At 59.3% G+C, this 14,090-nt stretch overlaps 1 protein-coding gene across 6 annotated transcripts in view; it reads left to right on the top strand.

Annotated features, from left to right (window-relative positions):
- Positions 1-14,090, top strand: part of CCM2 (CCM2 scaffold protein) — a 44,758-nt gene extending 30,668 nt beyond the window's left edge. For 4 of the 6 annotated variants that reach the window (XM_038559531.1, XM_038559532.1, XM_038559528.1 and 1 more), the window contains exons 3-10: positions 6,497-6,580; positions 7,043-7,226; positions 10,082-10,218; positions 11,193-11,328; positions 12,152-12,236; positions 12,382-12,520; positions 12,735-12,873; positions 13,634-14,090. In XM_038559531.1, coding sequence (XP_038415459.1) covers positions 6,497-6,580; positions 7,043-7,226; positions 10,082-10,218; positions 11,193-11,328; positions 12,152-12,236; positions 12,382-12,520; positions 12,735-12,873; positions 13,634-13,914 — 1,185 coding nt within the window. In that variant the 3' untranslated portion in view covers positions 13,915-14,090. Of the gene's footprint in view, positions 1-378; positions 1,195-6,496; positions 6,581-7,042; positions 7,227-10,081; positions 10,219-11,192; positions 11,329-12,151; positions 12,237-12,381; positions 12,521-12,734; positions 12,874-13,633 lie in introns of those variants that run through there. The other 2 variants (XM_038559530.1, XM_038559529.1) reach the window with 2 other exon arrangements.

The raw sequence follows: 14,090 nt of genomic DNA, 5'->3' as shown, positions 1-14,090 counted from the left end.
ACCTCCTTTGGGTGCTGGGCCCTGGGGTCGGGTGGAGGAGAAAGTGGAGGACCGCACGCGGGCCAACATACCCACCAGCTCCTTGGGAGCGCTCCCTGCCGTGTCCGTCCTGTGGGTTTGAATCATTCTGTAACCACTGAGGACACTGTGGCTTGTGTGGAGTGTCCTGTCGGAGGGTTTCAGCCTGCATGCTCCCGCTGGAGGAGTCCCTCTCGTGTTCGAGGAATGGGCACCAGCGCTGTGTCCTCTCCCGGAAAGAGAAGGTGCGGGGTTACCCTGTGAAGGGACGTGAGCCTGGCGTAGGATTCCAAGAGGGAACCCATCCCGTCAACAGGCGAAGGCATAACTCTCATGGGATCCTATCAACTGATGCAGAAAAAGCATCCAACACCACTCATGATGAAAAAAACTCAGAAAAACAGGATGTGTACATGAGCAACAATATTCGTTCAAGGTGGGCAACAGACTTAAAACAAAACACCATTTACTTATGGTTACTTAAGAAACGGGAAGACCAGGATACAAATGGAGCCAAATTCATGCGGGGTTTGCTGAGAGCGCCCAGTAGGGATGCAGGGAAGCACTGGTCTGCGTGTCCCGCCTTGTTGGTGGGTGGTGGACCGAGCCCGTCGGTGTGTCACGTAGCCCTGGACCCGTGTGCAGCTTAACATCGTTCTTCCCAAAATCCCGGTGAGGTCTTTGTAGATGTGAAGATTTCTCTGAAGTGCGTGTGGAAATTCAGCGGAATCGCTGAGACAGCCTGGGAAGAGGAGGAGCCAGGCCTCTGCTCTTGTGACGTATCAGCAGAGGGACCCACACGGTCGGCGGGCGGGTCGAGAGCCCGAAACACACCCACACGGACGTGCCCAGTGCGATTTTGACGAAGCACAAACACAGTGTACGGGGGACGGATAGTCATCTCGGACGGTGCCGGGGCTGCTGGACACCCACGGAGGAACCGTGAGCCTCACCCCACGCCCCACCCGTATGTGCATTCAGGACGTGCTGGGCTTGGCCGAGATGCCGTGGGCAGGACAGGGTACCCCGTCCGTTGTCACCAGGAAAGAGCCTTGCCCTCCCCGAGGCTGGCCTGCCACCCCGAGCCAGTTGGCCTGTCGTAGACAGTGCCGTAGCGGGGCCACAGAGTCTGCCCGTGCGACAGAGTCTGCCGTGCGCTGGCGTGTTCTTGGCCAGGTGAGTGCAGCCCGGCCTCTGCCTTCCATCAGCTGTGCATATGGTGCGTCTGTGCCAGGCTCCTGTGGCTCTTAGGGTAGGACCGGGACCCTGCTTCTGTCCCTCTTGGAGGGGGATGGGAACGGCTCCTGGTGGCTTTGGAGAGGAACGTGTTTGTGCCGTGAGCTCACCTGTTCTCACAAAGAGCCCATCTGGCTCCCTTGTGCCGGCCCCGGCCCTGGCCCCGGCCCGCCGGTTCTGCAGAGCCGGGCTGCCCACGGGTGGAGCCTGCCATCCCGGCGCCACGTCCATCTTGGAGGGCAGCACACGCCTCTGCTTTTGCCACAGGTGGTGACACTCTCTTTGGAACCGTAGCCAGGGGCAGCAGCGGAATGAATTTCAGGGGCTGCCACGTGGCCTCCTGGACCTCGGTAGCCCCTGCATTCTGGAGGCTAAGTACACCCCCTCCTTACAAGGGGGGCATGGGTCTGGAGGCCAAGGATGCACTGTGTGCACGTGGGTCTGGCCCCTGCATCCCTGTCCCTGCACGACCTCGTGGACCATCTGGGGCCCGGGGTGCTGACATCGTCTCCAGACCTGGGAGGGAATTCCCGTTCCTCAGGGTACGGTGGCTCAAGAGAGAGGCTAATCCCTTTGGGACAACTGGGCATCTCCGCAGCACACCTCCCTGGGCCCCGCGGGTGCCTTCTCCTGGGGCTTCACCCCTCATTCGGCCACCTTTCTAGGTCTGGAACCCGTGTCAGGGAGCTGAGCCTTTGTGCCCAAGCTGTGCCCTCAGTGTCGCTCCCATCTGTGTACATTAGGCGGTGCCCCAGGCTCATGCTGTGGGAGCCGGCAACGTGGCCCCTGTAGGCCGCACCCCACTGCCGCTCCGTGGCCATGCCTGCTACTCCCGCGGCTTGGCACTTCTGCCCACCACCGCTCCTCCTCTTGTCCCCTTGCTCTGCGGCGCCCGGTTCTGTGAGCCTCTCCTGCCATCAGCTGCGCCTCTCAGAGCTGCTCATTCTCCAGAGTGGGGTGTCCTCCCGGCCCTCCCGAGGAGCATGGGGAGCAGAGCGTGAGGTTCCCTGTCTGACGCGGGAACCCATCCAGTGGGCCCCCCTGTGAGCCTCACCCGCAGTTCACCATGGCCGCTGTGCGACCTCTGCTGTGTTCCATGCGGGCCTCGCTCTTGTCAAGGTGCTGGCAGCTGGACGTCTGTGTGTGTGGGGGTCCCCGCAGACCCCCTGCCCCATCTGTGTTCCGTCCTCAGTCATGGCCTCATACCTGCTACAGGCGGATGGGGTGGACCCCGAGAAGAGTGAGCAGTGTCCACACAGGATGTGTGTGTGCACGTGTGTATAGGAGGTGTCGGCTGTCTTCCAGCAAGTAGGAAAAGGCCACTTTTGCAGGCCTGGGGCATTGATAAACTGGGTACCCACCCTTGTGTCTCCGTCCCTGTGTGGAAGTCCTCCTGCCTTTCCATCAGACCCCACTCTGCTGCACGGGTCTTGCCGAGTGAGGCTGGGGTGGCTGGATGTTGTCTGGACGCCACCTTAGGGTCGGTATAAACACAGCCTTCTGTTGTGTCCCGTCAGCAGTGATTTTTGGAAGCACTTTCTGTGTTTGGAGCTAGAGCATGAGCTCGGCAGCATGCCTCTGCGCTGGCTGTGGTACCTAATGGTGGTCGGAGCGGGGCAGGGTGAGTGGTGCCCAAGACAGCCTGGCCATATCGTCTTCCACCTCGGTGAGGCGGGGCCCTTCAGCAGATGTCACTGCTAGTCACACGTCCCCTCAGGCTCTCTCATGCTTCGTCGCATTCACCCCTCTATAGCCGTGCCTTTGATGTGCTGGGATTAGTGGTCGGCCCCAAGCCCTGTACCCTTTCCCCTTGGTGGGTGTGGGCCAGCTGCTGCTGGCCTGCTAGGGCATGGGGGTAATTGGGGTTGGCCAGAGGACCTTGCAGGACGACGAGCCCAGTGCAGTAAGTGCTGTCCAGGAGCACACCCTGTCCCATCCAGAGCTGCAACAAGGACGAAAGCTGCAATCTTCTTTTATTGAAAATATTGTTTTACCAAGAAATATGTTATAGTGAAGGAAATCTCCAATGGTGGCTCCCCTTCCTATGAAGAAAGTGGAATCCTCCCCAGAGACTGGTCGCTGAGCAGAGGCATGGTGGCGCTGAGAGAAGGGGAGGGGATGGTGACATCATCCCCCCAGGCCATACAGTGGGGCCCGTCCCCACGCAGTCCTGCACACACAGCACCTGGGCACCATCATTTCAGCAAAGTGCTGAACCGGCAGCGATGGTTCACAGATGTGATCGTGTTCCTCAGGATTCAAAAAGTTGTTAGCAAATGAAGTTTTTTTTTTTGAAGATTTTTATTTATTTATTCATGAGAGACACAGGCAGAGGGAGAAGCAGTCTCCATGCAGGGAACCCGATGTGGGACTCGATCCCAGGACTCCAGGATCACGCCCTGGGCCCAAGGCAGACACTCCAACCGCTGAGCCACTCAGGCGCCCTTAATCTGTAGTTTTTCTGTTATTCTAGTATCTTTGATTTTGACACTAGGGTCATGCCACCTCAGAGGATGGGTTAGAGTGTTTTCTCTGTTTTTACTTTCTGGAAGAGATTATAGAGAATTGGTATCATTTCTTCCTTTAGTATGTGTTAAAATTCACCAGTGAACCTGACTGGACTTGGTGCTTTCTGTTTTGGAAGGTTGTTAATTATTGATTCAATTCCATTAATAGAACATATGCCTATTCAGATTAAGCAATTCATTTTGTATGAATTTTGACAGTTGTGTCTTTCAGGGAATTCCATTGTGACTTGAGAACATACTGTGCATGGTTTCTTATCTTTTAAATTTGTTAAGGTGTGTTTTACGGCCCAGTGTGTGCTGTTTCTTGGTGAATGTTCATGTGAGCTTAAGAAGAAAGCATATCCTGGGCAGCCCCAGTGGCGCAGCGGTTTAGTGCCGCCTTCAGCCCAGGGCGTGATCATGGAGACCCTGGATCGAGTCCCACGTCAGGCTCCCTGCATGAAGCCTGCTTCTCCCTCTGCCTGTGTCTCTGCCTCTCTCTCTCTCTCTCTCTCTCTCTCTTTCTCTCTGCATCTCTATGAATAAATAAATAAAATCTTAAAAAAAAGAAAAAAAGAAGAAAGCATATCCTGCAGCTGTGTATAGATATCAATTATATAGTAGCTTACGTATGTCAGTTATGACCTGTTGATTGAGGGTGTTGAGTTTACCTGTGTCCTCACTGATTTTCTACCTGCAGGATCTGTCCATTTCTGATAGGGGTGTTGAAGTCTGCAGGTGTAATTGTGGCTTCATTTCTTTCTCCTTGCAGTTTTGCCCATTTTTGCCTTGCGTATTTTGATACTCTGTTGTTATGTACATATGTGTTAAAGACTGTTACATCTTCTTAGAGAAGTATTTTTGTTATATAAGGCCCCTCTTTAAAGTGGGTTTCTAAATGCCTGGGTGGCTCAGCGGTTGAGGTCTGCCTTTAGCTCAGGGCGTGATCCACAGTTCCTGGATTGAGTCCTGCATTGGGTTCCCCACAGGAAGCCTACTCCTCTCTCTGCCTGTGTCTCTGCCTCGCTCTCTGTGAGTCTCATGAATAAGTTAATAAAATCTTAAAAAAAAAAAAAAAGACTTGCAAATTCTGCAAGAACCTCTAAAAAAATAAAGAGGGTTTCCTGGGGCTCCTGGGTGGCTCCGTTGGTAGATCGTGCAGCTCAGTCTCAGGGCATGAGTTGGAGCCCCATGTGGAGTGTAGAGATTACCTAAATAAATAAAACTTGAAAAAACATTTAAAAAAATTTTAATAAGCTCTGTGCCCAACAAGGGGCTTGAACTCACCCACCAAGATCAAGACTGAGTGCATGCGCTCTTGCTGTCACTCAAATAAAATAAATAAATCTTAAAATCCCTCAAATTTTGTTTGTCAGAGAAAGTTTTTATTTCTCCTTTGCTTGAAGGACTGAGCCGAGAGTGAGGCAGGCCGCTCGCTGCTTGAGCTGCAGGCCCCCAGCCCCCAGGCCCCTGGCCCCCAGCCCCCAGCCCCCAGCCCCCCAGCCCCTAGGCCCCCAGGCCCCAGCTCCCAGGCCCCCAGCCCCTGGGCCCCAGGCCCTGAGCCCCAGCCCCTAGGCCCCCAGCCCCCAGCCCCCAGGCCCAGCCCAAGGCCGGGAGAGCAGCTCCTGCACAGCTGAGGAGCTCCTGTTCTTATGCCGCCTTCCTCAGGCTCTTTCCCTGTCGCTCTCCCGTTTGGGAGGCTCCCACCGGCCCATCTCGAGGCCGCCCCAGCACATCCGTCCGCGGCCCCTGTGATCGTGGCTCAGGGTGGCTGCAATTTCCATGTGTCGCTGGCGTCACCCAGGAAGCCCGTGCTGCAGCCCTTCCTCGTGAGGGTGGTGCTGCTGTCCCGGGCCGCGGCCAGCTTGGTGCTCGCGCCTGTCCGCACTTCCGAGGGCTGTGATCCGTCTGTCTGTTGGTGTGTCTGTCCTGCGGGCAGCTGGTGCCCCTGGACGGTGGGGCTGCACGCACTTCTCCCTCGGCCTCCCCTGGCTGGAGTTGGGGTGCCCGACCCTGGGACAGCAGCGCTTCTTGGGGCTGGGCCACTGCCGTATGGATCTCGGTCCTGCTGGTCTGTTGGTCTGTCATGTGGTGCAGCAGGTAGCAGGGGAGCAGCTCCCAGGCCGACAGACTTCGAGGTCTGAGCACACATCCTGGGGAGCGCGGCCTCTGCTCGAGCCCGGCCTGTAGGCCTGGTGGCCGAAGGCGGGGGCCAGGCCGTGCTTCCTGTGTCTGTGACTACATGGGTTCGTCTCCCTTTCTCTTTATTTTATTTTATTTTATTTATTTTATTTTATTTTATTTTATTTTATTTTATTTTATTTTTTAAAGATTTCTTTATTTATTTATGATAGACATAGAGAGAGAGAGAGAGGCAGAGACACAGGAGGAGGGAGAAGCAGGCTCCATGCCGGGAGCCCGACGCGGGACTCGATCCCGGGACTCCAGGATTGTGCCCTGGGCCAAAGGCAGGAGCCAAACCGTTGAGCCACCCAGGGATCCCCCTTTTCTCTATTTTTTTAAAGATTTTATTTATCTATTCAGGAGAGAAACACAGGGAGAGAGAGAGACAGAGACAGGAGAAGCAGGGTCCATGCAAGGAGCCCGATACGGGACTCAACCCCGGGACCCCGGGACCACACCCTAAGCCAACGGCAGATGCCCAACTGCTGAGCCACTGAGGTGTCCTCGTCTTCCCTTTCTTACCGCAGCTTTCTCTCCTCGCTTTCTTACAGTACTTAGGTCAGCTGACGTCCATCCCAGGATACCTGAATCCCTCCAGTAGGACTGAAATCCTGCATTTCATAGACAATGCAAAGGTAACCCCACCCTTCTGTCCCTGACCTCTGACCCCTGGCCTGTACCACCTCCTGACCCCCACCTCTGACCCTTAGTCTGCTCTAGCCCCTGACCCTGACCTCTGACCCTGACACCAGCTCCTGGTCCTCTGATCCTGGGCCTTTCACGGCTGGGGGAGGGTGACCCTGTCCCATCACGGTATGGGTGTGCTTGGCTCCTGGGCCATAGAGACCAATCCTGTCTGAACGTGAACTTTGTGCTCCAGATTTTGCTCCTTGTGGTTTGGGCTCTTTTCAGAATTTACATTTTCAAGATGCATAAACCACATACCATAGGTCTGAATAAGAGCTGCTCCAGAGGCAGCAGAGCTTCCAGAGCCAGCGTGGCCATCCTGTAGGGACAGTGCTGGCCTGTGCTTGATGGGGGGGTCCCCAGGGGCTGTGGCTGGGCCGGCATTCTTGATGCACCATGCTCCCTTCCAGAGAGCCCACCAGCTCCCTGGACATCTGACCCAGGAGCACGACGCCGTGATCAGCCTGTCTGCCTATAACGTCAAGCTGGCCTGGCGAGACGGGGAGGACACCATCCTCAGGGTTCCCATCCATGACATCGCCGCTGTGTCCTATGTGCGGGACGACGCCTCACACCTGGTGGTCCTGAAGACAGGTACGGATCTGGGAGGCAGGGCCGAGGGGTCCTCGACAGGAGCAGCTTGTGTCTTTGTCTGCACGAGTGAGTCTGGGAATTTAATGGAGCTCTGGAGACAGTTTGTCCAGTGTGGGGTCAGCTGCTGCTGCCTGCTGTGTCCAAGAAGGGCCCTCCTACCTGAGGTCAGCCCCAGTCAGAGGACATCAGTGACCCAGGGGGTCATAAGCAGTGGGTGCTGTGCTGGGCGTCCTGCTTGGGCCCTGCCCTTGGCCACAGGCTTCTAAGAGCTGGGTACAAAGACGGAAGCAAGCCATCGCGTTGCTCCTGGTCTGCGAGACGTTCTGAGTCAAGAGGAACCTTTTTTTTTTTTTTAAAGATTTATTTATTTATTCATGAAAGACACAGAGGCAGAGACAGAGGCAGAGACACAGGCAGAGGGAGGAGCAGGCTCCATGCAGGGAGCCCGATGTGGGACTCGATCCTGGATCCTGAGATCCCAGAATCACAACCTGAACCAAAGACAGGTGCCCAACCGCTGAGCCACCCAGGCGTCCCTCAGGAGGAACCTTAAACCAGGCACTGGCCCCCAGCCCCCTGCACCTGGTCCACTCCTCCCCTCGTGTTGGGAGCCCAGGGTTGTCTGCCGGGGTCTCTGGGTGTGCGGCCCACCGCATGCCACGGCCTTTGCCTGCCACTGAGTCGCTGAGGCACAAGGAAAGATAGCACGGCTCTGCTTGGGCTGCGCCCCTGAGGTGGGGTTCTGTGGTTGGCGCTGCAGTTTCTATGCTGTTCTGGGCTCGTGTGGGGCTTCTGGGGCTGGATTCATTGGCCATGGGCCTGTGGCAGGGGGATTGAAGGAACACACCACAGGCAGTGCAGAGGGAAGTTGCCTTTCTGCCTGAGCTCGGCAGGTCTTGGGGGATCTGAGGGCCCTGGCGAGCCTCCTTGCACGACCCCGTGAGCTTGGGGGCTCTAGTGAACAGCCAGGACGTGAGCGGCATGGATCTGGGGGGGATGCTGTGGGCCCCGTGCTCCCCTCTGTGCTTTTTTTTTTTAAGATTTTTTTTTATTTATTCATAGAGACAGAGAGAGGCAGAGGGAGAAGCAGGCTCCATGCAGGGAGCCCGATGTGGGACTCCATCCAGGGTCTCCAGGACCACGCCCTGGGCTGCAGGTGGCGCTAAACCGCTGCGCCACGGGGGCTGCCCCGCTGTGCTGCTTAACCCTCATTGCCCTCTATGGGTGCTGTTGGAGGATGGGCAGTATTTACATTGAACAGCGTGTAGCGGCCCAGATGTAACCATTTTAATTTTCAAAACTGGCTCAAACTGGCAGAAGGCCTGGAACATAATTACTTGGCATAACCTCCACCTGAACTGTGATGAGGACCCTGGTCTCCCACTTCCCTGATGGGGTAACGGAGTGTGGAGGTTGAGTGGCTGGCGGGGGAGCCCAGAGTGGGAGAGCGGCCGGGCAAGTGGCAGCGCCCCTGCCACTGCCTCCCAGCGTGGCCGCGGTGCCCACCCATTCCTGTACCCAGGATGGGTGGTCCTGCAGGAGGCCCGAAGTACCCACTGGGGTCTGGGGGGCCACTGCCTGGGGTAGTGTGGCCTGGGGTGCATGTGCTGGGGTCCCGTCCAGCTGCCCAGGCTTCATGTGAAGGGCCTGGCTGGGAGGGCGGAGGAGACTGTGCAGACATCTCACGGAGGGTCTCTGTGGGTGTAGGAGGACGGGGGCGGGGATCCGCAGGGCCCAGGGGACAACTGGCGGGACTGCATACCCTGCTTCTTCGACAACGGCCATGGAGCTGCTTAAAATGTTCTCGTGGCTACGTTAAAAGGAGGAGGAAGGGACGCCTGGGCGGCTCAGCAGTTGGGCACCTGCCTTCGGTCCAGGGCATGATCCTGGGGACCCGGGATCGAGTCCCACATCAGGCTCCCTGCATGGAGCCTGCTTCTCCCTCTGCCTGTGCCTCTGCCTCTCTCTCAGTCTGTGTCTCTCATGAATAAATAAATAAATCTTTAAAAAAAAAAAAAAAGGCGGAAGCAGGTGAAATCAGTGTTAGTAATGTATTTTATTCAGCCCTCCGTGTCCAAAATCAGGCCCCCAGACCCGACTATCTGACCAGGATCGAGAGATGTGCTCTGCCTTGCTGGGTACTTCTTCTGAGACCTGGTGTGCTGTTGACGCTGCCCGTGTTGCCGTGTGGACCTGCCACGTCTCATGGGCTCAGGGCCTGTGGCTCAGGGCCATGGGCTGTGTGGTCCTGCGGTCTGACTGCTGCGTTTGGGGGCTCAGGGGATGCCAGGCCCTAGTCTCTGCAGGCATACCTGTTCTGAGTTCCCGTCTCCCAGCTGCGTCTGAGCCACAAGTGTTCTCCGGGCTGACGTGGGCTTGGCCCGGGGTGCCCCAGCATCAGGGGGATTGGAGGCTTCACTTCAGTGCCCATGCCCCCACCCACTGAGTGGACGAGCTGGTGCTTCGGGGTTGGGGGTGCTCACTCCCTTCGTCCCACCAGGCAGTGTGTGGATGTTAGGAACAGGGGCCGGGCTCTCTGCCCCTCTCCCGCCCCTGGGCTTGGCTGTTGGGGCCCCCGGTTCTCAGGGTCCCTGTCAGGAGGGGTTCATGCCCATGGTTCCTGCGAGTGGAACCCTGGTGGTACCTTCTCGTGTGCAGGCCAAAAGCAGCTGAATATTGGCCTAAGTTACCCTTATCGTTAGTGGCAGGGATGCGGGAGGGCCCCATGGGGTGGTGGTTCTCAGGGAGCAGGTGGCCAAGGAGGGTGAGGGTGACGGTGGAGGCAGGCCGCCTGCCCTGAGCCTGCTGTCCGGCTCCCACACCTGCCCTGACCTGCTGCACTGTTGACTTCTCAGCCCAGGACCCTGGCATCTCCCCCAGCCAGAGTCTGTGTGCAGAAAGTTCCAGAGGCCTCACCACAGTCTCCCTGTCAGAGAGTGGCGTGGGACCTGTGGAGGCCTGCTGCCTGGTGATCCTGGCCACTGAGAGCAAAGTGAGTAGAGGGTGGGACCCAGCACCCCCCACCCCCAGCCCAGGTCCTGCCCACCACGAGTCCAGGTCCCGTCCACATGCCCTGACTCAGGCCGACCACACCACCCAGGCCCCTCCTACTCCCCATCCAGGCCACGCCCATACCCACCCAGGCCTCTCCTACCCTTCTGACCCAGACCCCGCCCACACCCAAGCAGGCCCCGCCCACACCCAGCTAGGCCCCCGCCCATACCCCATCAAGGCCCCTCCAACAACCCTCTGGGCTCCTCCCACCGGCAGGGCCCAGCCCACCACCTGCCCAGGCCCTGCTAAAGCCCCTTCCCCGCTCCCTGAGTCTGGTGCCTTCTCTTCCAGGGACCTCACCCTTTCCCCAGTGCTGATGGGGGTGGTCTCCTGCACCCCAAGCCGTGCCCTGGGAGTGGGGGGTTAGGGCTTGAGGCCCCCTTAGCTACCTAAGGGTTGTCAGCCTCCAGGAGCTCCTTGGTGCGGTTTCTGTGTAAGACTGGAGCAGGGACTCCCATCTCGGGTTCCCTTAGATCAGTGCCCCTCCTCGGCTCCGCCCACCTTCTAGCGGGCAGTGCTGGGGAGGGCAGTGCTGGGGAGCACGCTGGGCTCCTGGCCCGCCCCTGCAGGCTCCTCTAGTCCCTGCCCCATATCCGGGGGCAGAGCTGCCCAGATAGGAGCCTGCCTTCACAGCGGGCCTGAAGCTGTGTGCCATGCTGGGAGCGCTGTCCCCCAGCCTGGGGCCACTGCGGGGCAGGGCGTTGGGAGGCGTTGGGGGGCCAGGTGGGCGGATACAGGAGGGCTGGCAGCTGACACACCTGGCCCCTGAGGTCCAGGGAGCCTCCCAGACATAGGCTGCTCCCCTGGGGGGCAGTGGGAGGCAATGGGCCCTCGGTTCTGGTGCTGGTTGGGCATCTGAGGAGCCTGCCCAGGAAAGCTGCCCAGGAAGACCCAGCTTCGTCCCCACGGCAGGTCGCTGCGGAAGAACTGTGCTCCCTGCTGGGGCAGGTCTTCCAGATTGTGTACACGGAGTCCACCATCGACTTCCTGGACAGAGCCATATTCGATGGGGCCTCGACACCCACCCACCACCTGTCCCTGCACAGCGGTATGTGAGTGTGGGCAGACAGTCCCCGAGGTCCTATGTCTCCCACCTGGTGGCTTCCTGCATCACTGTGGGGACCAGGGAACGTGTCAACGAAGGTCACTTCACCTGTTTCAGATCAGAGAGCCGGGGGCTAGGGGGCGCTGTGGGGAGGAGCCCCCAGACCTCACTGCTCTCTGATGAGGGCTTTGTCCGGGGACCGAGGCTGCCCAGGCAGTGGACGTGTGGAAGCCACCACCTACTCTGTGTCTGTGGAGCATTTTTGGGAGGCGCCTTACTTACAGGAGTTCATTTAGTCCCCTCACCCCCTCCTCACCCCTCTCTCAGAGCCCAGTAGCCACACTGATGCTGTCCTGCTCTGTGTTGTGGGGACCTTAGGTCCTGGCCAACGTTCCTGGGTAGCTGCTGTGGGCCATGCTTTTTGCTGGTGCGGGGGCCTTGGGCTCGTGGGGGTCCTGCCTCTGTCCTTGGGGAGCAGCTGTGCTGCGTGGAGCTCGCGGGGGGGTCACACCTGCCTGTGGTGGTGGCTTCTGCCGTCAGCACCTGCGGCCGGGCCGTTGCAGGGGCTCTGGGATCCTGTGCCTCACCTAAAGGACACCGCAGGCGGCCACCAGGGGTGCTTTCTCATCCTTGGCCACGCTGGGGAGAGGGTCCCCCCAGCGCTCCATTTGGTGCGTTCTCCAGAGACCAGAGCATCACACTCAGACCGCACCATGAGCCCTGCGGAGGAGCATGTGTGGGTGGTGCCTATGGGCCACCCCAGGAGGCCTGCAGCCCCCCTGCCGCCAGTGCCCTTGGGCTCAGTGCCCTCTCCCCGTGTGACCAGGTGCCCCTGTCTCCCCACCCTGTACAGACGACTCTTCCACCAAGGTGGACGTGAAGGAGCCATATGAGACAGACCTGGGCACTTTGTGAGTACCCGCCCGCCACCCCTGCCCCCATCAGCCATGCCATCCACACTGGGCACCCTGGCCAAACCTGGGTGTCTGTGGGGAGCCGGACGCGGGCACAGGGCAGAGGCGCAGAGCCCCGTGCCCATGGCTCCTGTCCTTGCAGCGCGTTCCCCGAGTGTGTGCACCCCGGTGGCATCTCGCCCTCGTCCTTCTGCATGCAGATGGTGCCCCACGCCAAGACAGTCAGTGAGAGCGAGTTGAGCGCCACTGCCACCGAGCTGCTGCAGGACTACATGCTCACGGTGCGGCCCTGCCCTGTGGGGGGCGGGGACAGCCGAGCTTGGCCCTGGGACTTGCTGCTTAGCCAACGCGTGCCCCTGATCCTCATGTGGTTCTGCGCTAGTGCACAGCCCTGGGGGCACAGCCTGCTTGGGCTCCTTACTCAGGGTGCCGCTGGTTGGGCTGTGGGTGCATGGTGCTGCGCTCACCCCCCACCTTCTGCTCCGCTGTCTGCAGCTGCGCACCAAGCTGTCCTCCCAGGAGATCCAGCAGTTCGCGGCACTTCTGCACGACTACCGCGACGGGGCGTCTGTGCACGAGTTCTGCATCAACCTGCGTCAGCTGTATGGGGACAGCCGCAAGTTCCTGCTGCTCGGTGAGTCTGAGGTGGCGTGGCTGCAGTGTGGGGGCTCTGGCCAGAGACCAGAGCTCGCCAGTGGGAGGCAGACTGCGGGGAAGCCAGGGGCTGGTACCTCGGAATGAGGGCCAGGGTGGGACTCCCCAGAGGAGATGGCACCTGAGAGGGTTTTGGTGGGTGGCCAGGAGTTTGCCAGGCAGAGAAGTGGACCCCATTACTGGGTGGAAAGACCGGCTTTTCCGAGAGCTGGGCCCTGAGAAATGAGCACCATGGTGCAGCTGGGTAGCCAGGGTGGCAAGGACCCCGCACACCTGCCCCCACCCTTGAGGATGGTGGTGCGGCTGTGTGTCCTGTGTGCAGAGCCTGGGGAACTCGGCTGGCTGACGGTGGCTGTTGGAGGCTCCGGCTCTGCTCCCCAACCTCCACCGAGGGTGGGTTTATACCCTTGTCAGCCGCCACCCAAGGGCTCTCTGCTCATGGGGGCTCTAGGGCCTGCCGTGCTGTGTCCAGTTTGAACTCTTGGTGACCCTGTGGCCTCTCCGCCAGGGTCCGTCGTGTGGTCAAGGCTTGGGTCCGAGGGCCCCGCCCCATGTTCCTTTCTGTGTTGTTGTCCCGTAGAAGCGGGCGGTGCCCAGTGGTTGGCCTGCGCCCTCTGCTCTGTACTCCAGGGCCTGTGGGTGGGGCTCCGCCAGGACCAAGGGAGGGACATGCAGCCAGCCCCCTGTTCCCCGGCCCAGCCCCCCAGAAGCATGGCATCCAGCACACCCTGTGTCCTTAGGTCTGCGGCCCTTCATCCCGGAGAAGGACAGCCAGCACTTCGAGAACTTCCTTGAGACCATCGGGGTGAAGGACGGCCGAGGCATCATCACTGACAGCTTCGGCAGGTACCGGCGGGCCCTGAGCTCTGCCTCCACCTCCACCTGCACTGGGAACAGGACCACAGGCAGCTCCGACGACCAGTCCGCACCCTCGGAGGGGGACGAGTGGGACCGCATGATTTCAGATATCAGCAACGACATCGAGGCTCTGGGCTGCAGCATGGACCGGGACTCAGCCTGATGGCGCCGGGAAGGGCCCGCCGGCGCTCCCTCTACTGTGAAGGACCTGCCCCGGGGCGCTGGTGCCCGTGGCCCCCTCCGGGAGGGCTCCCGGGGGTCCTTTCGGTTTTGCACACGACGATGCTGTCGAAACTCTCAGAGACCTTCAAACAAGTTTACCGCCATGTGAATGATTCA

This window comes from Canis lupus, chromosome 16 (assembly GCF_011100685.1).
Source record: "Canis lupus familiaris isolate Mischka breed German Shepherd chromosome 16, alternate assembly UU_Cfam_GSD_1.0, whole genome shotgun sequence".
NCBI lineage: Eukaryota > Metazoa > Chordata > Mammalia > Carnivora > Canidae > Canis > Canis lupus.
This window is presented reverse-complemented; position numbering and strand designations above follow the sequence as displayed.